This window comes from Accipiter gentilis, chromosome 28, assembly GCF_929443795.1.
Source record: "Accipiter gentilis chromosome 28, bAccGen1.1, whole genome shotgun sequence".
NCBI classification, from domain to species: Eukaryota; Metazoa; Chordata; class Aves; order Accipitriformes; family Accipitridae; genus Astur; species Astur gentilis.
Window position 1 is genome coordinate 4,414,535 of NC_064907.1, and position 24,134 is coordinate 4,438,668.

The window sequence follows — 24,134 nt, forward strand, 5'->3', positions numbered from 1 at the left end:
AAATTGCATTACTCTTGCCTCAGATGGCAGGGATTTAGGAAATTAAGTGTGACATGTCACAAAATAATGAAAAAACAAGAGAAGGCCTGTAACTTGTTCATGGGCCTGATACATCAGCCCAGCAGTGAGGGTTCACCTGTATTTCTTGTTCCTTGAATGTCTTTGTTAAGTATCACCTCAGATGTCTTGAGCGCAGCATGATTTTATTTCAGGTATTTATTTATGTTCACAGTTTCAATTGTGTCTCTTCACAGATCGCTGGATTTGGTGGTTCGTCCTGTTCCTTCAAGTTCTGCAGCACAGGGTGATAGCTGGCAGTCACCATGCAGCGCTTCTACTTCATTCATGGCACCCAGCCCACTGAAACCAAATATGCTTGGTTCCATCTCACAAAAGAATTTTTCAGGAGCATCAGAGCTGAATTTACTGGAGACACCTCTTGTGGTTAAGGTTTGTGTTTTAAAAAACAGGATCAACCAACCGAAGCAAAAGCCTGTAAACTTTGTTTCACATGAAACCACCACAGTATTTAACACAAACCCGGTTGGATTCAGACTGTTGAATATTTTCAGCATGCGTGTGGTTATTGGACGTAGAATCCTTTTGGAAGCAGGACGTTGGGAACAGTCTTGAAGAGGGAAAGTTTAGTTCTAAGTTAACTGCCGTACGCACATTGTCCCATAGCTTCGTGAAATACTTTGCTCCATGCAATAAAAACGAGTGTAGGTTATAAATTGGACTTCTCAGTACACATAGATCCTTAGAGATGCAATCTGTAGCTTAACCATCTCATTGTTTAAGTGCTCAATAGCTCTGTGGAGTTTGACTTGCATGCCTACAAGCAAGAATGTATATGCTTCCGTTTCTTAATCCACTTAAGGGAATGACAACGTAAGGGATGCCAGTTAAGCGATGTCAGTCTCTTGTCAAATTCAGTGATGGCTTTTAGCAGGGATTCTACGTATTGATGCTTGTGTTAAACTCTCTTTCCATTCACCGCCATCAAACTCTCCTCATGTAAGGAAATAACAACTGACCAATCAATCTTCTTGGTGCTGCTCTTTTTGCCTTTGCCTACCTGAACAGAATAGTAGTGATCTCTCTGAATTATAACCTTTTTCTTCTTACTAACTATTGTCCATATCGTTAAGCTGGTTTCATTCTCTTCCTTTTAAACCCATTCAATACTGTAAAATCTTTTCTGAGCTGAGGTAAGGAGACCTGAATGCTTCTAGATGAAGATGTGTAGGTATGTTTACAGCAGTGTCACTTCATTCAGTCCAGTGCGTGGATTGATTAATCAGAGAAGAAAGAAGGTATCGCTGTTGCTTTGCCGATTGCCATTTCTCATGGCAGTGTTTTCAGTTGCTGTATCTGGGGTAGCATTTGAAGCTGTATGCCTTTTAGAAGAGCAGTGTAGATATGGCAAAAGTTACTGGGATGGGAGATAGCATTGCAGACAAGAAGATGCCATATCCTTGTTTCTTCAGAAAATTAATTTGAACACTAACATTTTATGTTGCATTAATAAAAAAAGAAAAAAAAGAAGAAGAAAGAAGCCAAAAGAGTCATAAGAAACATAAAACGCATGGTTTTTATACCATTAAGTTTTTTGTCCCTTTGGAAAAAGAGCAGTGCAGAGGCTAATCTTTGTCCTCTCTGCTGGTACAAAGTCAGTTTAATTTGAACTAATACTTTTGACAAGTGAAGTCTTCTCTTTTGAAGATTTAGCAGGTCTTAAATTATTATTTTTTTTCATAGGGAGCTAAAGTTTTGGCCACAGCTGCTTCTGGTTTTTCTGCGTTTACTCCTCAGTCTATGCTCAGATCCAGCCTTCACACTAAACCCCTAGCAACTCCTTCTGCATCTCCAGGACAATCAGTTACTCCTCCTCTACAAGCAAAGGAGCACAGAATATCTTTCAGGGAAGAGAACTTGAATGCAAAATGGACTGTTGGGGTAAGCTGGCCTGTAGTTAGTGATCTTTATAGTTAAAGGCTTTACAGACTGTGATTTGATTTAGGTTTTTTCAAGTTTTCCAAAACTCCTTATATTGAGAACTGGAATAGCAAATCAGAACGGCAGACTTGAATTTGGTCAAAAAAGGTTATGTTAGACCTTCTGTAACATCACCTGCCTGCAGGAACATATTCATAACAAATACCAGGGACCTTGGTGGTTTTTACTCCAGCATCGCTAGGCGCTGTGGTTGTTCCAAATTGCATGTGTGCAGCTTCCCGCTATACCTTTCGAAACGGTGGTATGGCAGGAAGGTAAGGAATACAGATTGAGTCAGTTGTTTGGGTTCGTTAAGCTTTGTGAACGAAACACCTCTGAAAGCAACAAAAGTCATGAGCTGCATTTACTTTCAGTCTCTCTTTTTGCAAGGACTGCGTTTCCTTAAGTTATGGTACAAATAGACTGCCGATGAAGAGAGCTGTATGGCTGTCTCTTCTCTAGCCCTAAAGTTCTCGGTTTTGCTTCTTGCCTTGCACCAGCGATAGCATTCGTATAGTTGTCAAATGAAGTCTGTCCACCTGGAAGTTGCCCCCTTCTGCTCCTCCTTTTGTTCTGTCGGGTGGCTTCCCTGATTCAGCTCGTCATGGAGTTGCCAGAGTAACGTACCAAACGGATGGGGGCATGTGCTAGTATCTACCTGTAGGAGCTTTCCGCACCTGTGCTAACAAATTGTCTTAACCTGTTTTTATCGTACCTGTTATTGCCTGTTAGAAAGAGCTACTCAACTGTAAGAAGAGGCTCTCTCTCCTGTAGGAAGTTCTTAGTAATAGTGCAGCGTGGCCGGATTAATTTCCTTGTTCCACGCCACAGGCATAGTGAACGCTAAAATATGTTAGTAGTGCATACAAGCTGAAAAGGCAAGCATAAAAAAAGAGAAATCTTGGAGTTACGATTTTAGGTATGCAAAGCTCCCTCTTCTTGAAAACACAGTAGTGAACCCAATGAACAGCCTTGAGATGACAGGGTAAGCACGCACTTACAAGGCCCACTTCATCTTAATTCTCCAAGGCTGTGGAAACTCAATAAGCAGTCAACAGTGTGATTGGTTTTTACACTCCGCTTTAAAAGCCAAGATAGCGCTAGAAGGAGAACTAATTTTGTAGCACCTTGCTTGAGGTGACACTTGTAAAACTGACAAATATTGGTATATATTTGTTCCTTTTTTTGTCTGGCTTTGACAAAAAGTATATGTGTGATCTTGATTGTGAACTTTCTTTTTAAAAAATAAAGGTGACGGAAGATAATAAAGCACCATCTGGAGTTTCATCTGAGCATCATCACGGAGTGGTGGAGGAAAGTAGAGATGAACCAACTCTGTTTCCTCTGAGCAATCCCAAGGAAGATGGTGCTGAAGTAGAAGAGTCTGGAGATGGTTTGGAGAAAATGGATGTCAGCAAAGAAAAGAGTAACTTCTCTGCCAGGTCAGACCAAGCTGCTTTGGAGTATCATGATGCAAAATCACCTGGCGATTTTGAAGATGAAGTCATCTTTATAGCTGTTAATCCAGCTAATTCTTCCACTGAAGAAACTGCCGATTTTGAAGAACTGGAGAAGGAGGAAGACAGTGAAATAGTTGAAGAGAAACCCTTCCCGATGGAACAACCAGATTCATCAGAACTAAGAAAAGCAGCTGGTATGTTTCCTGGTATGATAACCTAAGCTTCTGCATTTCTCGGATGACTTCAAAAGGCTAAATTACGGATGGGTGCAACAGTCCATGATGAGCATTCACAAATGTCCCAGGCACTTCCTTGTCCTAGGCTTTTAAACTTGCCACTGTGTTTTGAGTCCTTTTTTAGGTCTCGTGGACATTCTGAATGTATACTGCTTTTGGCGGGCACTTCTTGTGTGTAATTGCAGCGGAGAGGCAGCAGTGACTTGTGGGAGTTTTGAGAGGGGTACAAGTTGAAAACTTAGGCTTCTGGTTCTGTTTTAGGGGTGCTTCTGTAGGCTGCAGGTTTTTTTACAGCAGATTTAGCGTATGGTGTGCTTTGACTAGATAGGTAATTTTTTGTTGTTCTTTTGTTTTTTTACCCCCCTCGTTAGTGCTCAGTTAAATAGTTTTCTTTGGGAAGTGAGTCTGCTTGTGTATCTGCTTCTCATTACAGCTATGCTTGCTCCTTTTGCTGGCTCAACAGCTTATGCAGCCTTTTCCAAACCTATTTCAGCTGGTCTTTGGTAATTCTCCTCAATTCAACTCATTCAAGCCAGTGCGGCTGCTGAGGATGTGTTCATATGAGCAGGTCTGCTGGCAGGTTAGAAGAGATGTCACTCACTAGGTGGTGAGCAGTGATGAAGAGCTGGGAATGACAGTAGTGCAGGAACAGGGAGAAGATGTGTAAACACAGCTACAGTCAGGATTGGACAAACAGAGCTCAGTCCGCTCAGCTCCTTATAACAGAAGTTTGCTATTCCTGGGAGAGGTATGCAAGTGTCGGAGTTCTGCGTCCGAGGTCTCGAAACAGTTTGTAGTGGGGAGCGTGTACTCCGGTATCAGTGCATCATATGCAGCCTGATTCAGTCCTAAGCCCGAGATGATTCTGGAGGATCCTGGAGAGTGACTGCTGCTCCTGAAGTTCCTCAGCTCCTCTTCTTTTTCAATAAGAGGAGTGCCCAGACAGGGGCTCCGTGTATATGGGAATTCAGACCTGGGGTTCTCCAGGTCTGAGTGTTTCTAGTAAGACAGGTCAAAACATTTGCCTGTCTGATTTTAGCTGCCCTGTGTTTGGACAAGAAATCAAGGGTGCTTTTCCTTAAAAACAATGATGAGGTCCTAATCATTAAAGAATAACCTTATGAAGAAAGTTTGTCATTGCCGGACTATGGTACAAAGAGTTCTGTACAATTTCAGTACTCTGGAAGCGTTAGAGGGCAGTCAGTATAGCTCTTGTTTGGCCTGAGCTAGCAAAATTATCCCAGTCCTGCGTACTGTCTGCAAAGGTAATTGTTGGATCTGGAGGAAGCAGACGGCAGAAACAAAGAAGAAAAGGAGGAGGGTGTTTCTAAAATTTGGCCTGTTGAGAGAAAAACAGGCTAGCAAGCAGTTGGGTTTCAACAGCACCAGTCAATCGCTAGAGAAAAGAACGGGAGACGACCTTAGATGCATTCTTGTAGAAGAGGGCAAACGAAATCAAGAGAGGAAAGAAGCATTGCTGGGATGAGTTAAATATCCAAAGAGAAATAAGAAAAACTTATGACCCGATTTTAAGAAGGAGGGATGTTTCCTGAGGTTTTTATGTATTAGGTCAGTAACATATCAAGTTGAGTTTGTAAACAGAATGTCAATGGCCATGCTGTTTTCTTGACGGAAATTACGCGTCAGACTTCTTCTTTTACTGGAAAGAAGAATTCAGACCTTCTGTGCATTTGAAGTCTTGGTAGCGTTATTTTGTTAGGTCACCATCCTAGGTGAAATGCGTTACAGCTCTCTTGAAAATCATATGAGCATTTTAAAAGAAATGATGTTACGTGCAACAGGGAAGTCACCCATCTGTCTGTTTTTGTAGGATTTGTGGAAGAATCAAATGCTGAACGTCTTACCCTTCCTGAGGATGGTAAATGGTTGTTTCAAGCTGCTGAGGCTGCTACTTCTGGGACTGCAAGTGAAGGGTAAGTTTATGAAATCGAGACACCTTTAGGTTCACACAACGTGTGACTGCTGGCTTTCCTGTGTTTGAAAACTATGATTTTTGAGCTGGTATTGGTTCTGTCCTGTGTTCTTAAATACAACAGGTTTCCTGTCCCTTTCTGTCTGTGGACAGAACTAATGTGGTGTGAATAGAAGTGAAATTGACGAGCTGTCACTTTGAGCCTTTTTTCTCAAATCATTGCAGACCCCAAAGTAGTGGGCTGAGGACTTCATTCAGCAGGCTGTACGCACCTTTCTACAGTTTGAGGGGGCTACTAAGCAGATACTGTGAAGAGAAGCCCTGCTTTTGTCGGAATGTTATGTCGGTGAAAATTACACCTGAGATTCCTGTAACTTTAGTGGGTTTATTGTGCGGCTTGAATACTTTCTGGCAGTATTTTATACACTTAATTTCTATTTTCTGTGTGTGGTCAATTAGCATCTATTTGTTTCTGGAAAGGGAAGCAGTTTTCTCACCAGGTACTTGAAAAGCTGCAACTGCTTAGTGAGAGACGTTAGCGATGAAATAACCCTTAATTTCACGTGGTAACTTACAGTGGCACACACTTTTGTTCAGTTGCTTCTAGACCTCGAGTATGGCAGCTGCACTCTTTCTACAGAAGACAAATAATATATTATTCTTTAATACAACTCTGTTGTTATGTTATTATCCAGTGTGAGATAGCTGGGAAGAATGTTAAGTACTTGATTCGTTGCACAAGATGAGTCGGGAATTGAATGTCGATGTGTTGGTAAAGGAATTTCTAATTTTTCTTAATTTTTTTTCTGTTTGGAAACTTGAAGACTTTACAGTGAGAAAGTAATTTGTAAAGCTCTTCAAGGATTGTTTTGAAGCTTTATGATGGATTTCTCTCTTTCTGTTCATGCAGTGAAGCAAACCAGCAGGAGTCCAAAATGTCCTCTTCATCAGCAGAAAAAGCCATACCAGCTGCAACAAACCCACAGCTTTCTGAATCCCTGCAGGCAGAGGGTGAATGTACGTAACAGTATGTGGGAGATGTTATGTGAGTTAAGGTAGCTGAACGCCTCAAGTAAAACGTGCAGTTTGCCATAGCGCTACAGGCGTCTCAGACTGAAGTAGTACTAGCATGTTACTGCTACCTTTCATTAAACCGTAGAGGGAAGAATACCCTCCTCAGAGAAAGTCCTTGTAGAAAATGCATAGCCAATGTTCCTGTTCTGGATAAAGGTACTGAGAACACTGGTAGAATGTAAAATATTAGAAGGAGAGATCAGTGTTTATTTCGGTGTTGTACACCACTACTAATTTGTGTGCTATGGGATCTGCTGCTTGAGTTACTATTTTGAAAGATGATGCATCCCTCACTATTCCGGCTGTGAAGAATAACTAGCTACCAGGTAGATGGTTCTGGTTTCTAGCGTTTGGGGAAAGCCCGATGTATGTGGCAGGATGGAGAACTGTATTCTTGGCTCCTGCTCCCTCTGTTACTTCCTGTTGCTTAAACGCATCTCATTTGTAGAGCAGTTAAGTTAAAATCATATAAATCTCTTCCAGCTGTGATACGTACCCTTGACAGCGAGGATGTGGTCAGTACTCATGCAGAAAATTGCCTTGAGGGGAAGTGTGTGGATTTACCTGAAGAACGTAACCCAGAAGCAGCTGAAGATGAAGGAAACGTTCCTTTTCCACAGGAAGAGGTAACTGTTTGTAACAATCTTCCTAAAACTGAGGAAATTAATGTAAGTAAACTATTTTCCCATTTTCTACAAAAGAGAAAACACCTTGCAAATTGAGGACAGTCCTGTCTAACTGACAATTAGAAGGCACGCAAAACCGTCTCAGTTTCTTTAGCTGGGTAACACAAGTCCAAACCTCGTTGGGTAAGGGCAGATAGGTTTTTCTCCTATGCATTTGCTGTACCTAGAACACAGAATAGAACCTGCCAAGACTTGGGCCTTTGAGAGCTGTAGGAGTGCCAAAACCCACCTAAATATTCTTTAAAATCACCGTGCCTTCATTTGGTTTGCTAGACTGTAAATGTTTCTTATTTGACTTAAAAAAAGAAATAGTTTTAATGTTAAAGACCAGAAGAAAAGCTGGGGAGCGCAGCGTTTCAATACCGGAGGCCGTTTACCAAATGACAAAATGACGTGGGAACCAAACTCATTTTCAGAATGATTTGGGTGCTTAGGTCCTTTGCTATTTGTTCCTTATTAACATAAAGAGAATTCCCAGTAATGAGTTAATTTCAGTGTCAAGATATTTCCAGCTACCTAAAACTCTTTTTGTGTGTGTGTGAAAATGTGGGGGTTTTAACATCTCAACTTTGTAAAATATGAATTTTAAAAGGTTGTTCACAAGGGCTGAAAATCAGAGCCAGAGATTCCTCAGTTGTCGCAGGTTGTCCCCATTGTTCTCACTTCTGCTGGGGCCGAGGAGTGATTTGGATTCGTTGTGGATGTCCTCTAAGTAGCATATAGAGTATGCTGTCGATTTCCTGTGGGGTTGTACTCACAGGAATTAGTAATAGTTAGAGTGAAATACAAACCGAAAGGTAGGCGTAGCACAACTAGATTGGTCTCAAGCAACAGAAGATGCTTTTCGGTGTCCCAGATTTCAGATGAAGTTGAATAGGCAGTCGCTTGCGTAGCTCGTCTCGGCTTTGGGGTTTAGGACAATGCTCTAGAGAAGATGATTATAGACTTGGGAATACATAAATCACGCACTTATGGGAGTAAATGGAAAATTTGTGATGGGAAGAAGGGAGCCGGCATGTGAGACGGTCACAAAGCTGCTGCAGTCATTCCTGTAGCAGTAGAGTGAAGGTTTTCCTGCTTTCGTTACGACTGGTTCTTACTGAGCTATACGTAAAGGTGTCTTTTTGGCTTGTCTACCTTCACTGAATTTAGGACAAACTACTTCCTACTGTCTTGGTCGTAGATTTATAAGCATAAAAGGAAAGTTTATGCAGACTGAGAGGGTTGTCAAACATTGAAATGTGCTGCCCAGGGAAGTGGTTGAGTCACCATCCCTGGAGATATTCAAAAAGCGAGTGGACAGGGTACTTCAGGACATGGTTTAGTGGGCATGGTTAATGGTTGGACTCGATGATCTTGAAGGTCTTTTCCAACCTAAATGATTCTACAATTCTACAATTCTATGACTAGTGTTTCTCGAATTTAGCTTTGAAGCGTGGCACGTTGCTAGATGCGTGTTGCACAACTACATGCACTTGTTCTCAAATTTGCGCTAATACCTCGCTTGCGGTCTGTGCTCCCTGCCGTGCTGTTAATGGCCGGTGGGAACCGGGCTGGAGTTGCCCTGTTGTTGTACTTTGTAACGCCGGCTTATGACAGGGTAGAGTTGCTGGTGGTCGTGAAACTAGTCTGGTACTTGTACTCGGTATTGCCGTCACCTTCGTACTTCGGGAGCCATCCATCAGCAACTATTAGTAATTACAGCTTTTAGCTTTTTTCCTCGGCGAGCCCGCCTATGGGGGGCATCTCCGTACTTGGGGTGCCATCGCCTGGAGACTGTTAATGATTACACTGTTTACCTTTTCTCCTTGGGGAGCCAGCCTAGGGAGGAGAAATCTGCCCGCATCTTCCCCTTCTCTGCCAGGCTAATTACAATAGTGTTTGAGGACTTTGAAAATTTGCATATCCTTGGGCTGCTGAAACCAGCATGGTCCTATGCGAGGTCTCCTGCATGTCGTTCGGGTCTTGTTTAGGGTTGAACAACTGTTTAAGAATACGATAAAAGATGATGCTTTAGCAACTTTTTTGTTCTCAACATAAAAGCTTGAGTGTCTCATGTGGCTCTAGCAGGAGAGAATAATTGCTCAGTATGGGGAGCTACAAAGGCTGAGAGGGAGGTATTTAGAATCTATGTGTTGTCTCCTGCAATCCAAGTGATTCCTTAAAGTGCGGTGTTGAGTTGTGCAATGTGATACCTGGCCAGTTTGACTACAAGTGTTGCGGTGACAACTATGATGACCGAAACTTTAAGCTTGGGGGACATCGTTGTACTTTGCCCCGTTCGTTAGATGCAGAGTCGGTCACTCTGTGTGGATTTGTAGTCAGTCCGGAAAGTACTGCAATGTGATGATTGCTGCCAGCTGGGTATACAGCTTGTATTGTAAAACTGCTCACTTTGTTCACGGGGGGTGGCAAATCGTTAGTCAGGAACAGAAGTATCAGAAATGGAGCATGTGATTGTATACACGGAATACTCTGTTCTCTGTCCCTTAGACGCATAAACTTTTATCTGTAGTAGAGAGTACCTTGTATGTTTCTAACTTTACGTTTGGTGGCGATCTGAAAGGAAAAGCAGCATTTCACTGTCCTCAGCTTCATCTAGCTCAGCCTGAAGTTAGTCTGTTTGGTAACTGATAATGCATTAAGAGACATTTTTTAACTTCAGGTTATTGAAGATGGTGCGGTTAAGGCACAAGCCTCGGAAGCAGCACCTGAAACATCACCATATAGTGAACTACATCCCTCAGGCAATCTTCAGTACAGCTATGATACGACAGAGCAACAGCTTGCGTGTCATTTGCCTGATAACAGAGATGGTGAATGTGATGCAGCTGAGGGAGATGGAGAGCTTTTTCCATCTCAGAGTAATTCTACTTTAGTCTTGGAAGGAGAAGAAGGTGAAGCAGAGGTGGGAGACCCTACATTAGTAGATGCTTCTAAAGCAGCTGGCACAACAACAGAGGAAAAACCTGTCAACAGTTTAGGAAATACTGAAACCCAAGAACATGTTACCAACTCGGTGTCCACTGTAACTAGTGATCAGGCATCTCAAAATATGGCAGAGTCGCTCCCGTATGTGCCTGAACCCATTAAGGCAGCTATTGCTGAGAACTTACTGGATGCAATCAAAGACACAAGAAGTGAAGAGTTTACACCTGAAGTTGTAGAACAATCTATTCATGAAACCACAGGTAAAAAGGTAACTGGATTCCAGAAGGCAAAAGCTCCCTTAAGAACTGTGCCAGAAGGAGTGGAAGACGAAACCAGCGTACGTCAAGTAGAGCACGGCATCGCTCCTAGAACACGTACAAGGGGACAGCTGAGTAGAAGTCTAAGTGCTCCATCGGCAGGCACTCAGCAGCTACTGAAGACAGGCAAACCAGGTCTGTTTGCACTGTCTCCTAGGAGAAATACCAGGCAAACAAAAGAAGCGCCTGAGACTTCTAGTCTTCAAACAGAAGAAAATGCTCAAGAGGAGCAAATGCTTGTGATACCTGTTACTCCTAGGAAAGGCAGGAAGCCTAAACCAAGTACTGCAGAAAAAGTAGAAAGCAGTCTTTCTGATGGACAAACATTGTCCCTCCCTACACAGTCCGTAGCCGCTACTCCAAGAAGAAGATTAAGGAGAGCGAAGGAAGCTGCAGCTGAACTCTTGGGAGAGGCTAATGAGGAAACTTCTCTTGCTGAAGGTAGCATTATCGCTTCTGCTACTTCCCAAAGGACTAGAGGAGGGAAAAGTTCAGCAGGAGGTCAAGACACTGGCCAGATTGACACTGGTCATAAGATAAAAACGTCAGTCAGTCCCAGCAGAAGTACAAGAAAACTGAAAAGCGTTAATTTACAATTTATGCAAAATATTGTCAAGGATCAAGAGGTGCAGCCTAGTGCGCAACACCTTTTACCGGTGCCAGCTAAAAGAGGCAGAAGAAGAAAGATGAGTTCATCAGAAGATTCAGAAAATTCTGACCTTGATCTGTCTAAATCATCGCTTCCTCAAACAGAATTCAAACTTCCCGTCACTCCGGGAAGAAGGGCCAGGAAGCAGGCACAAAATCTCCTGGCAGACACAGAATCTCTCTCTGCTCAGGAAGACATGTGTGCAGGTGGGAAAGTGGGAATCCTTGATACTCCTGAGAGAAGAATAAGAGGAGTCCCACATGCTAAACTAGAAAAAACGGATGCTCCTGAGCAAAGAGCTGCCCAGCCAAACGAGGAATCAAGCACACCCAGGACTACAGTAGGAACAGGACGTCGGGGCAGAAAGAGACGATTAGTATTGGAGGAGAGCACAGGGGAGGAGGCCTTCCCCCAAGGACCTGCTGGCAGTCCTTTGATGCTAGAAGAGAGAAACCCATCAAAATGTGCTGCAATAATAAGATCTGTAATGGATCGTATTACAAGAACATGCCTAGTGTGTAAATAAAGGCGCAGATAACTCTCAGGGTTGTCAGTGCAATACATTTATTTGCTGGAAATTCATCGGTTCCCATGTAACTAATCAGAAATAGCCTAGGTGTTGATTTCTGGTGGGGAAAAAAACAAGCTACAGGCAGAAACCGGCCCATAGTTTCTTGTGAGTTGTTAGGCAATGCTTGTAACCTATTAGTCTAGGCCAATCTGAAAATATGAAGAGAGAATAGGATTTCAAGTAATAAGACAGCATTTGTTTCCTATTCTGTTTGTACTTTTGTCTTCTATGCAAAACTTCCAGGTTTCCATTCCAGGAATGCTTTTTTTCACCAAAGCAGTCAAGATCATGAGTCTCTTTGATAAGCCTGGAGATAAATGTACCGCGGTTCCTTTTGAATTAAAGCTGTTCCTAAAATGCAATGCATTTTCCAATGCACTGTGCTGTGTGGATGACCAATCTGTGAGGCAGAGGGAAAAATGCAAGTTACAGTCACTGATGTGGCTTGTTCGTTCAGGTCACTCACTCCTTGGCTGTGACTCTGACCTGGCAAGGTCCAAGAGCAGGCTTATCCCACAGCAGTCATTGGTGTGGTGCGCGTTGCTGTTGAACTTGGTTTCAATCCAGCCTAAATCGTGAATTCTTAGTGAATGACTGATTGCTTGTATTTTGGTACTACGACTGCAACTTCAATACACAGAGAGAGAAAGGTGAGGAGGTAGGTGTGCGATTTCTATGAGCACCAACAGCACAAACATATGTAGAATCCTTCTGGAAGCAGGACGTTGGGAACAGTCTTGAAGAGGGGAAGTTTAGTTCTAAGTTAACTGCAGTACGCACATTGTCCCATAGCTTTCTGAAATACACTCGTGTTTATTGCAGGGAACAAAGTAAGTTAACATTGGACTTCTCAATATACTTAAGCCCTTAGAGATGCAATTTGTAGCTTAACCGTCTCATTATTTAAGTGCTCAATGGCTCTGTGGAGTTTGACTTGCATGCCCACAAGCAAGAATGTGTATGTTTCTTAATCCATTTAAGGGAATGACAACGTAAGTGATGCCAGTTAAGCGATCTCAGTCTCTGTCAAATTCAGTGATGGCTTTTTGTAGGAATTCTACTTGTCTTAAACGGTCTTTCCATTCACTGCCATCAGACTCTTCTCATGTAAGGACATAACTGACCAATCTTCTTGGTGCTGTTCTCTTTGGCTTTGCCTACCTGAACAGAATAGTTGTGATCTCAATCTTCAATACAGCTGTGATACTACAGAGCAACAGTTGCATGGGATTTGCCTGGTAATAGAGATGGTGAATGTGATGCAGCTGTGGGAGATGAAGAGATTTTTCTATCTCAAAAGAGTAATTTTCAGAACTTTAGGAGGAAAATTTCTTATGTAAAGTACTTCAGTAAGGGTCACCAATATTAGCTTTACTCATTACAGTTTTCATTTGTCTTATCTAGTTAATGACATAATGCAAGTAATCAACCAAAAGGAAAATACTATTAAGAGCCATATTCCGTTTTCCTCCACGTTTCAAAATAAAGAACGATGTAGACTGTGAAAACTGAGATGGACTTAACAGGTTTTGGTAGACCTTAGCTACAACAAAAAAAAAAACCCAACAACCACCACCACCAAACACCCCACCCAGAAAAACCCTGAACCACCACCAGCTTGTAGGGCCACTCAGGCCTCCCAGCCCTGGCACCGCTGGCCACCATGGGGAGAAGAACTGCCGTGTTGCTGATGACGGTCTCATTGACAAACCCTACTCCTTATGCTTTCTCTTCTATTTTAGTGCAAGTCACTACAGGCAAGCTAGTAAGAATGAAAGTCAAAATACCTTATGACAACAGTACAGAGTCACCTGGTCTCTATAATAACCCAGGGGGAAAAAAGAGACAAAACCGTTCCTTAAGCTCTGAGAAACAACAACTACTCTTTTATTTCACTATGGGCACTAGGGCTTTGAAAGCAAGAACACCACAAAGCAATAGCGCCCCTCCCAAACAGGCATGAGGAGTAACTAGTTGTTTCATCTGCTAAGGCACTTGTTATCCAGGGCCTGCCTGCTTTTAATAGTTGCAGACTGGGGCCAAGCAAGAAGGCTGTGGCTGGTTGTGAAGCAGATGCCATAGTGGTTCTCTTAAGTAGTAGCTTAAAATTTAGCTAGAAGAGATCAAAGAAAATTCTAGAACTAGTACCCAATAAGTCACTGATTTAATATGCTTGGGAACTAAAACTCAAGCCCCTTCATGGGCTTGCTCGCTATAGCAAATAGTACTGTAACTTTTAACTCCATTTTTCTTCTGTTTCTGCTGTAAACAATAGCACACTGAAACCATTTTATGATTAGGCTTTTACAGCCAAATGAGTTTTATTGGAGTTAGACCCAGGAAAGGGGTTAGTTCATACAGTTATGTTTTGACTTCAGAGTTCAGGCTTGCTAATAACAGAGAACTCAACACCACGTTTGTTGAGGCGATCGATCAGTTTTGTTTTGGAGAAAGCAGCTCCTGGAGAATATACACCACCCCTGTTAATGAAAATCAAAAGAGAAAAACAGTAGTGGTACAGTGAGTGAGTAAGACCTTTTTTAAGTCAAGGATGTATTTCACTGCCTGAGAAAGAAAAAGCCACTCTCTCCCACAGGAGAGCGTGTGCAGAATTTAGCAAGCTGGTTATATTCATAGGTTTGTTTCTGCAGCCAGCAAACTCAAGAGAAACCATTCCATTAACTGGAAATGCAGACACTGATGCAACAGATGCAGCAAAAGCATTTCTAAAGACGTATGACTACATCTTTTCAAACTGAAAGGCAGATGAAGAGTAAATGGCTGTGAATCAGTATCTGAAGGTTTCACGTATTATTTTTATAATGACCTTACAATTATTACATATATTACACGTTATTACATAGGTGTATTACGATTACACGCATAGAAGTATACTGAAATGCGGTGGACTGACCTTGGCTGAATGCCAGGTGCCCACCAAGCCGCTCTATCACTTCCCTCCTCAGTAGGACAGGGAGAGGAGAAAATCCTATGGAAAAAAACCCCTCATAGGTCAAGATCAAGGTGGTTTAATAAAGCAAAAGCAAAGTGTGTGAAGTTATCTCCCTTGCACAGCCATTTGGGTGAGGCAAGACAAAAATCCACAGGGTTATGAGATCTGTAGTTACCAAGAGAAACATACACATATAGTAGTTTTAGGGGAGATCAAGCTGTTCTGCATGGGAAAGTACTTACCGTTTAGGCAGACAAGCTGCATCCTCCAGAAGAGATACAGCTGCTTGAACCATTGCAATTGGTGTAGCAACATAGCCAGGCTCTGACAAACAAACAAACAAACAAAAAAACCCAAAACAAAAAACCCCAAACAAACAATGTACAGCGTGTTGAAATGTAGAATGTAATCTCGCTCTTACCCACAGCGTGCTGAAGAATAATCTCTTTGGCAACAAAAACAGCCTTCCCCATTTAAGAACAGCTTTTTTACCTTGTAACCATCCCAAGTAGCTGGTGAAGTCCTTAAGATCTAATCTGGACAAATACTGCTTCAACTACAGGCCTATAACCACACAACAAGCATGAGCGATCACCTCACAGGTGAGAGAGGGCTCTCCATTACAGCAAGAGCTTTCCCCATTCTGTGCTTAAATTCAGACTTTTGCTGTGAGACTGTTGCATTCAGCAGTTATTTAAAGAAGCTATGCTTCATTAACTCCTTTCTGAATGCACATTCTTGCTGTCTCCAAACTTGACTTCAGGTGTCACCTCCCCTCAAAGGAATGACCTGAACACAGGTATGTTATGGCTAGAAATGATACTATGCCAGATCTGCTTAAGTTCACTCACAGGGGACTGGAAATAAACAAGTAGTAAGTCCAGGCTGCAACAACTGAAAACTAACCTTAAAGCACTCTCCCTTTAACTGCTCTACTCTGCAAAAATGAAAAATTGGAACAGGGAAAGTCAGAAGGAAAGCGAATGACAAGGCAGCAAATGAAGTGGCTGTGAATGCTACTATCCAAGGTAATACTCTGTAAAGGCTGCTGACTTTGTCCATGCTGCAAGCGCTCCTCAAGGGTGAGTAGCAGTGGAACCATAAACTTCTTTTTGAGTAGGGAATGTAAGGCAAAAGCAGTAAGCTGCTACTGACATACATACCTGGTCCTTTCACTTCAGTGCAGATCTTGACATTTGGTTTGCCATACTGGGGGTCTTGCCCCTCACTGTAACCCTCGCCAAAAAAAGTCATTGTAAAAGAGGTTCCATCCATCTGTAGTGGACAAGACAAACGTGGCCACCAAAACAGTAACTCACTTCTATCAGGCAAGCACAAGTAGTAAATACAGGTGTCTATTATGCCACAAATACTATCATCTATGTAAATATGAGAAGAGTTATTGGGAGTTATTGCTTAAAAGGTACAATCTCATCTAAATTTGTAATCACTTCCCCTTTGTTGGAACTGTTACTGTCCTAAAGTCCATTTATTCTCTCAGGGCTTTCAGTCCTGGGTTTGTACTACTCAGTCTCCCCCTGTCATCACCGTTGACAGATGTGAGTGCTGTGAGCCATCCCTGTAAATACATCAGACCCAGCAACATGACCCATTTTCTCCTGGTATGAGTTGCACATACTCTGATGTCTAATAGCAGAAGGCATGATGATTTAAATATTCAAAGCTAACTGAACAGGCACACACAATGTGCATTTAGAAATTATTTCTTTGGGACTAAGCAGCTGACTCTAGATTACTATTCCACCATTATCATAACAAATCTATTCAATAATTGTGATGGAAAACAGTCAGCTACCTGTGTCTGGGTTGGTCCTTTCTTTGTGAAGAATCCCGCAGAGAAAAATTCCGGGTACTATATAAGAACAGGGGAAAAAACCAACCAAACAACAGTAAACTAGAGGGCAAAAAAATATCCAAACACTTAATTCTTTTGACAGAAGTTTTCTTCCAAAGCTAAACTTCACAAGAAGAAGAAATAAAATGCCGGCAAACATCAGCTTGATAACAGAGCCAAGACCACCTATGTTCGCATAAGCGCTATACTGCACCTGAGGCAAAACCATGTTTCCACGGTTCCAGTGATAGAATTACATTAAATTTTTGCATCAGTTCATTTGTAAAAATGAATCTACCCCCACATTAGGATGCAATTGCTTGATACAATAGATAGCTGTTTAAATCGGGCCTTAGACAATTGTCTTAGTTCTAAACAACTCTTTGAATAATGCTTCGCTTTGTAATTCATTATGAGAAGACAGTGTAACTACAGAATGGCGAGGGAGCGAGCATGGTAAACAAGAGCGGAACACTTTAAAGAAAGGTGCATTTTGGTATCCAATTCCAGGCTGCTTTCCCAAGATCTTCCTTTCCTCCCCTTACTGCTTTAGTTTAAGACAAACTGACGCCTTCCTTTAGAATTTTGGAATAGCAATGGGAAGCCTTTCTCATGAGTAGTTTCCAAGTATATTTTCAGAGCACTGTCTCACCTTCATCTCTTAACTGATGCCTGTGATTCTGCACAGCTGTTCTATACATTGTTGGGGCTGGTCTCCTCTCAGGAAACCATGGAAAACAAAAACTAAACACGACCACCGCTTCACCTTGCCTTTACTCTGCACGCCAGAGACCCAAGCATCAAAGACGTCTCCAGATACAAATGAGCAGCATACGAATTCTTTATCAGAATGTTTACTACACTGACCTGACCTGACCATAGTTGCACAGACTACAATTACAATGCTTTTAGAAGCTCCACTGATTAAAACAAGAAAAGCCTCTGCACAGGAACAGAATTTAACGTATTCATCATTCCCCAAAATAAGGAAGCCTACCTTTCAAATATTTCCGTGACTCAAGGCTTCCATTCCCTACAAATACAGGCCCAGAAATCAGATAGCATAAGAACCCTACGAGAGACTCTCGTATCTATTATGCTAGCAGCAATAAGCAAGCTCATCAGGCAGAGCATCGAGTAGTATGAAAGAGGCCCGTGCACCCAGAAGAACCTGGACCACATCAGGTCAAACAGCTTGCAAAGGAGACCAACAGCACCAGCCTCCTTCTTTACAGAAGCAGAAGCACATCGCAGTTCGTTACTATTTACCTAACTGCAGAAGCCCTACTACGCAGATCTGCACTAAGAACAGTTATCACATAAAGGAAAGATGCGCTGAAAATGCTACTAAGGACATAGTATACCAAAACCAGTAACTTACAGGTGTTTCCTGCAACTCTGTGTGCAAGTAACACTGAGACCGTTTCACAACGGAACCATCAGATCCCATGAATCGAATGGAGTACTCTTTGAATTCCTGATTGTAAAACACCAGTCCTCTGCCAATGGAAAAAAGAAAGTCAGAAGAAATGTTCACATGTTCACGCGTGCTGAAAGAAACAGATCATAACAGCCCTACCCATACTGGCTTTTTCCTCAAGCATTTCTATGACTTCACCTCCTTCCACTGAAAGCAAACCATTCCAAATTTATCCCTGGCTCAACTCAAAATCCCACGCACTACAGCGAGGATGAATTTGATAATCAAAATAATACTCTCCTCACATTTCTTTTTTCCTCCTACCAATCGCTTCTGAAATCAAACACAAAAGTTTGCCATGTCAACAAAAGTCTCTTAGAACAAGTTAACTTTGAGAGCCCGTAAATGCTGGGACATGTTCTCTTTTTTTTCAGTAAAATAGGAAGAAATCAGTAAAACTGAGCTTATCTTCAATTCTACTAGATGAGTATCCATCCGTTCATATTACACTGAAGTCCTAAATGCATCTTTTTAGTATTTAGGAAAGCAATATGTTGCCAACCTATATAGTAAATACTGGAGCTGTTAGAAGACAGCGTGTTTCACGTCTTACGCTTCTTATACCTGCTTTTAAGTTTTGCACCAACTACTGGAACAGGGGCATATCCTATCTTTTTTCGAAGCTTCCTCAGGTTGTCTTGATCCGCAAGGCCATAAACCGCTGACTTCCAGGTCCCATCATGTGCACAAGAGCCCTGGCAACATACCATGAAACCGTAGTTAATTCAGCATCTGAAGGTTTCATGTATTATTTTAATAATGACCTTACAATTATTACATATATTACACATTATTACATAGATGTATTACGATTACACGCATAAAAGTACATTGAAATGCGGTGGATTGACCTTGGCTGAATGCCAGGTGCCCACCAAGCCGCTCTATCACTTCCCTCCTCAGTAGGACAGGGAGAGGAGAAAATCATATGGGAAAAAACCCCTCATAGGTCAAGATCAAGGCGGTTTACTAAAGCAAAAGCAAAGGCCGCATGCAGAAGCAAAGGAAAACAAAAGCTTTATTCTCTACTTCCCATCAGCAGGCGATGTCCAGCCACTTCCCGGGAAGCAGGGCTTCAGGACACAGAGCAGTTGCTCCAGGAGGCAAACCTTGTACTAACACATGCCCCCCACCCCTCCTCCTTTCTCGTAGCTTTTATCACCGAGCAGACATCATATGGTACGGAATACGCCTTTCGTCAGTTTGGGTCACTACCCTGGCTGTGTCCCCTCCCAGAATCTTGCCCACCCCCAGACTACTGGGTGAGGGCGGGGGGAAATATTGGAGAGCCAGCCTTGATGCTGTGCGAGCACTGCTTAGCAGCAGCCAGAACGCTGGTGTGTTATCAGCACCTTTCTAGCACCAGTACAGAGCACAGCACGATGAGGGCTGCTACGGGGAAAATTAACTCCATCTCAGCCAGACCCAATGCAATCTCCACCCCTTACGCCATACCATTTGTGTCATGCTCAGGTCCCACGGAAGTTAATACAGAGAAGATTTTATATTTATTTTTCTATATATATAAAAAACTGCCCCATTGTATTTAATTCTCGTTACTAAATCCCTTCTTACCAGCACTTACAACTTATCCTACATACTTAAACCACCTTTATACCCAACATACAGATTTATACACTCTCATTAACTACTATTCCCTGTCCTTTAACAGACAGATATTACTCTCCCAATCCACGCACTTCCTCCTCTCCTCCCAATGCTCATAAGAACAGGCTATGACTTGGGCCCCATCTGGCAATATGGGTGCTCAGGACAGGACAGGAGAAGCAGTATGTTCCATTGCTGGGCACCAACACTGTCTTGGTTTGGGTCATCGTTGCAGTATTTCAATAATGACCTTACAATTATCACACCTTGTTGCAATTATTACATACTTTAATGCATGTAATGCTAATACATGTACCTTGAAACATACCCCCCGAACAAAACAAACAAACAAGCAAGCAAAAAAACCCACCAAACAGCCAAACACTAGGATTACTGGCAACACACTATGTATCTGTTACAGTTTACTTATGTATGAATCCTTCCGACATCTCTGCAAATATTATTTCCTGAAATGGCTTAACACAGCAAACTTTAGGTAGACAGCCTATGCAAATGAACCTTACAAAAGCGTGTTTGCTCGGCATACTTCTGTTAGCTCCTAAAGTTCTTAGAGCCATCACCAAAGACCTGCCAGCTTGTTCCTTGGTCTGAATTAATGTAACAACAGTTATTCTAATGGGCTACAGTGAAGTCACCACAAATACCTCTCAGTTTCCAAGAAGGCGTAAACCAACCAACCTCAGGCCCAGATTTCACCTTCAGGAAACTTTCAACAGCAGTTAAGGTACCTTTAAGGGAGGAGAAAACATGACTTGGCATATACAGTCATTAGTTCACAAAGCCAGAGTACACTCTGGTAGACTCAAACAGCAGGCCACTGACACTGTTAGTTGAAAAGGCAGAGTCACATCTTTACCTCAAAGTAAAATAAACTATGATTAAGTTCCACAGCTCTTTTAGTTAGCAAGTATCAAACTTCTTACGTAAAGTACTTCAAGAAGGGTCACCAATATTAGCTTTACTCACTACATTTTTCATTTGTCTTATCTACTTAATGACATAATAAAAATAATCCACACCAAAAAAAAAAAAGGAAAGGAATATTAAGAGCCATATTCAGTTTTCCTCCAAGTTTCAAAATTAAGGATGATGTAGGCTGTGAAAACTGAGATGGACTTACAGATTTTGGTAGACCTTAACTACAAAAAAACCCAAACCAAACAAACCACCCCCCCAACCCCCTCCCCCAAACCTCCAAACACACAAGATAGCCTAAAACCTTTAAGTTTAGCATAGCTTGTGTTTTGCAAAGCATGCTTAGTTGTGATGAATAGCAAAACAAAACAACTCCTCCAAATTCCGCTTTGTTTTGCTTTGCTCAGTTCCTTCTGAGAGCATTAAGACTGTACTTGTGGGGGCAAATGTCAATATAGCAAGCAACTGGACAGACAGCTGGTAATACCCTAAAGGCCAAACAGGAAGATATAAAAGACATCTTTATTCAAATCAAGTATCAGACATCAAATTATAACCCCGCGAACAACCAGATCCTCATTTCCACGCCTCTCCTCTCCCTTCAATCAGATCCAGATTGAGTTTTATTAAACTGAAAGCTGATGACACGCTCCAACGTAAAGCAATCCCACTTCATAGCACTTCTAACGGTACATAAAAGCAAAACATTCGGATGCTTTCATCAGCCCTTCCGACTGCAAGTCAGACCTGACGAACGAAGTATCCGCATTTGAGATTGGGAGCAAGTACTATTTGCACAGAATGGAATCATCTCGCATCTTCCCTCAAATATATTTATCCTCTTTCAGTTACTGTCTGGCTGCTCTTTAAGACAAAGGCACGGCACGGCACTGGCTGTCTACTTACACTCAGACAATGGCTTCTCAGGGCTTCCAGTAGAGAAAGAAAACCTAGGAAACCGGATCACCCACTAATTTCCAATCCCTCTCCCGCAGCCTTCCTGTCCCCACTGTCTTTTCCCTACAAGATCCGCACTGCACAAGGGGCAGTGCGCTGAGCCTTGCCTAGGGATGTCCACAGCCTGGCTCAACAGCCTGCTGCTGACAGCTGCAGGTTCTGTTCTCTCAGCGAGCAGCATTACCTTGAATCCCTCCTTCACCTAATGACCAATCTTCTCCAAGCTAATGGGAATATGATTTACTTCTCAATTTTTATTTACCAGGTTTGGTCGAAACTGATCAGCTGGTAAAGGCAGGCAAAAAGAGAGACTGAAGGAGTCTCCACATAAGCATTGCTGCTTTGGGAAGCCAGATGAAAGCATGGTCTGCACTTCTTTTTCCGCATAAGGTCACACTTAAATAAGTCACCTTTCAACTTGTCTCTGGTGTACAGTACTCCCATATCAGCTGGTATAGAGTCAAAGCCACAGCTTCCAATGACATACGCTCCCTTTTCCGCAGCTTTTTCGTTGTATTTCGGGCACATTCCTTCCAGAAACTAAAACACAGTCAGAACAAGTATTTTAAGCAGAACTCTGTACTCGGCCACACCCAATATGAGCCATCAGCGCTTTACTGTCTTATCACAGCACCCCGCATACTTCAAAACACTTACAAGCATCTTTAAGACAGATACATGCTACTCCTGTTTTACGGCATGAAAGTATCACAGCAGTGCAAAGAAAGGTGGCCTGCACAAAATTCCCATGTAGAATCACAACCCAGACTCGAAGCAGAACTCAAGCATTTTGGATTTCCAGAGAGAACCCGAGAGGCTCTTGTCTCCAAGTAAGAAAACTATCCAACTAATACACATTAATGTACTTAAAAACAAGTAATGCATCGTAAACCAGCAGAGCAGGAGGCAAAATTTGTCTTCACGCTCAGCAACGTTAGCGGAAAAATACTACACAAATACCCCTTTAACAGCTCTTTGATAGAAGGTAGCATTTTTCTACGGTCACGTACCTGGGGTTCTCCACAGACGTCAATGCGGCTCGCACCGTTTTCAACACCAGCTTCTACCACAGGCTCTCCAAAGAATCTACACTATAGAAGGAAAGACCACCCCACGTAACAAAAAATAAAACCCACCCACCACAACTCACCCAGCGTGCTTCATCTGACAGAGCCACCCACAAGAGAAGTAAGCCCTTGGTGGGTACTGGGTTTGCTACGTGGGGCCAAAATGTAATAGTACTTGTGGGTTTTGGGGGGCTCGGGAGAAGGAGCAGCACAACAACCTTCATCACTGATGATGCAGTTTGCTGCACAGACTGCTGCACCCTGTTTCTCTCCAAAGGTAAGACCACCAAGGCCAACTCAATGTGTCTAATCTCAAGGTATGCTTTTTGCGCTCCTGTTATCAGCATATTCTCTACTTAAGTACCCCCAATTTCCAAGACGTCGTCACGACCCAACTTCCAGCTCTTGTACTTTGATCCCCTCCAAGCGCGCTGCAAGTATCGCCACCGAAAGTTTTAAAGGGGCCAAGAACTTAGAACAGGGCCCACTTTCAGCCTCAATACAAGCACTGAAGGAAGCCGACTGTTGGGAGCAGAAGAGCTTCAACCTTAAGCAAGAGACACAAGAGAGACTCGCAGTCTCACAGCAGTAGCCATAGCTTTGTGCTGGTGCAGCAGCAGTATCTAACCCAGGCACCATCATTCTAGAAGAGCAGGTGACAAAACCCAGCTGGAGATGATTGTGCCTCTGCCACCTGGGTGTACAGCCTCTCCCCCTTCCACCTGCACACTCACTGCTTCTTGGAGAAGAGGCTATGAAGGAAGCAGGCTACTCCAGCAGGACAGAAAGAGACGAGGAACCAATGGGGAGACCCACAGGTTAGCTGGAAAGAAGCCACAGGAGGGGATGTGACACCATCTCAGCAAGGCTAGGTCACACAGACAGTGCTGGCAAGGAGCAGGAGAGGAAGGCTTAAGCTACTGCACAAGCATGCAGGTCAGCACCACCACCGTAAATCTCCTTTATTTTGGAAAACTTTTGCCTGCATCTGGACATACAGATTAACGAACCCAAGATCTTGTCAGTTGCTGAACACTTACTGTACCAACATATAGGTAAAATACTGCAAGAAATTGTCTTATCTTCAGAAAGAGATGAGAAAAATCATCTTGCAACATTACACACAGAATCAAGATCAATACTTTATGTACCTGAAAAAGGGAAACGGGCTCTAACACCTGCAACTACTGACCCAGTGAGCTGGTCCCAGTTGTTTCTTCAGTAAAGGTTTTCCAACGTGATTAGGTGGAACCTTTGCTAGGGCTTCCTTCAGCTGTTAGGAGACGTATCAAAATATAAGCATTGGCTAAAAAAAATAAGCTTTTCAAGATTGAAATTACAGAAGAGGACTCTTGGACGGTCACAGCCTTGACAGAGCAACCTCCAATATCAAGTTGTTTTCTCTGGGACAGAGAACCAAGCA

At 42.6% G+C, this 24,134-nt stretch overlaps 2 protein-coding genes across 2 annotated transcripts in view; one reads left to right on the top strand and one right to left on the bottom strand.

Moving 5' to 3' along the window:
• Positions 1-11,838, top strand: part of LOC126051512 (protein ELYS-like) — a 45,004-nt gene extending 33,166 nt beyond the window's left edge. The window contains exons 27-33 of the mRNA XM_049830827.1: positions 253-450; positions 1,762-1,959; positions 3,250-3,656; positions 5,497-5,602; positions 6,557-6,644; positions 7,185-7,369; positions 10,053-11,838. Coding sequence (XP_049686784.1) covers positions 253-450; positions 1,762-1,959; positions 3,250-3,656; positions 5,497-5,602; positions 6,557-6,644; positions 7,185-7,369; positions 10,053-11,810 — 2,940 coding nt within the window. The 3' untranslated portion in view covers positions 11,811-11,838. The remainder of the gene's footprint in view (positions 1-252; positions 451-1,761; positions 1,960-3,249; positions 3,657-5,496; positions 5,603-6,556; positions 6,645-7,184; positions 7,370-10,052) is intronic.
• Positions 11,839-14,143: 2,305 nt separating this feature from the next.
• LOC126051529 (saccharopine dehydrogenase-like oxidoreductase) lies at positions 14,144-22,183 on the bottom strand. Its single transcript, XM_049830855.1, has 9 exons — positions 22,055-22,183; positions 20,451-20,500; positions 18,708-18,838; positions 18,045-18,162; positions 16,749-16,877; positions 16,625-16,681; positions 15,972-16,083; positions 15,051-15,132; positions 14,144-14,335 (listed from the first exon to the last, which is right to left on the bottom strand). The coding sequence occupies exons 1-9, from the start codon at positions 22,170-22,172 to the stop codon at positions 14,230-14,232; spliced, it is 903 nt and encodes a 300-aa protein (XP_049686812.1). The 5' UTR covers positions 22,173-22,183; the 3' UTR covers positions 14,144-14,229.
• Positions 22,184-24,134: the final 1,951 nt, after the last annotated feature.

Bases quoted from the DNA above. Each gene is read 5' to 3' on its own strand.
- LOC126051529 (XM_049830855.1), bottom strand. From the start codon at position 22,172: ATGTGCCCGAAATACAACGAAAAAGCTGCGGAAAAGGGAGCGTATGTC. The intron at 18,163-18,707 runs GTATAAGAAGCG...TTCCATTGGCAG, and splicing joins GGTGCAAAACTTAAAAGCAG to AGGACTGGTGTTTTACAATC. The intron at 16,084-16,624 runs GTAGCTGACTGT...TGTCCACTACAG, and splicing joins AAGGACCAACCCAGACACAG to ATGGATGGAACCTCTTTTAC.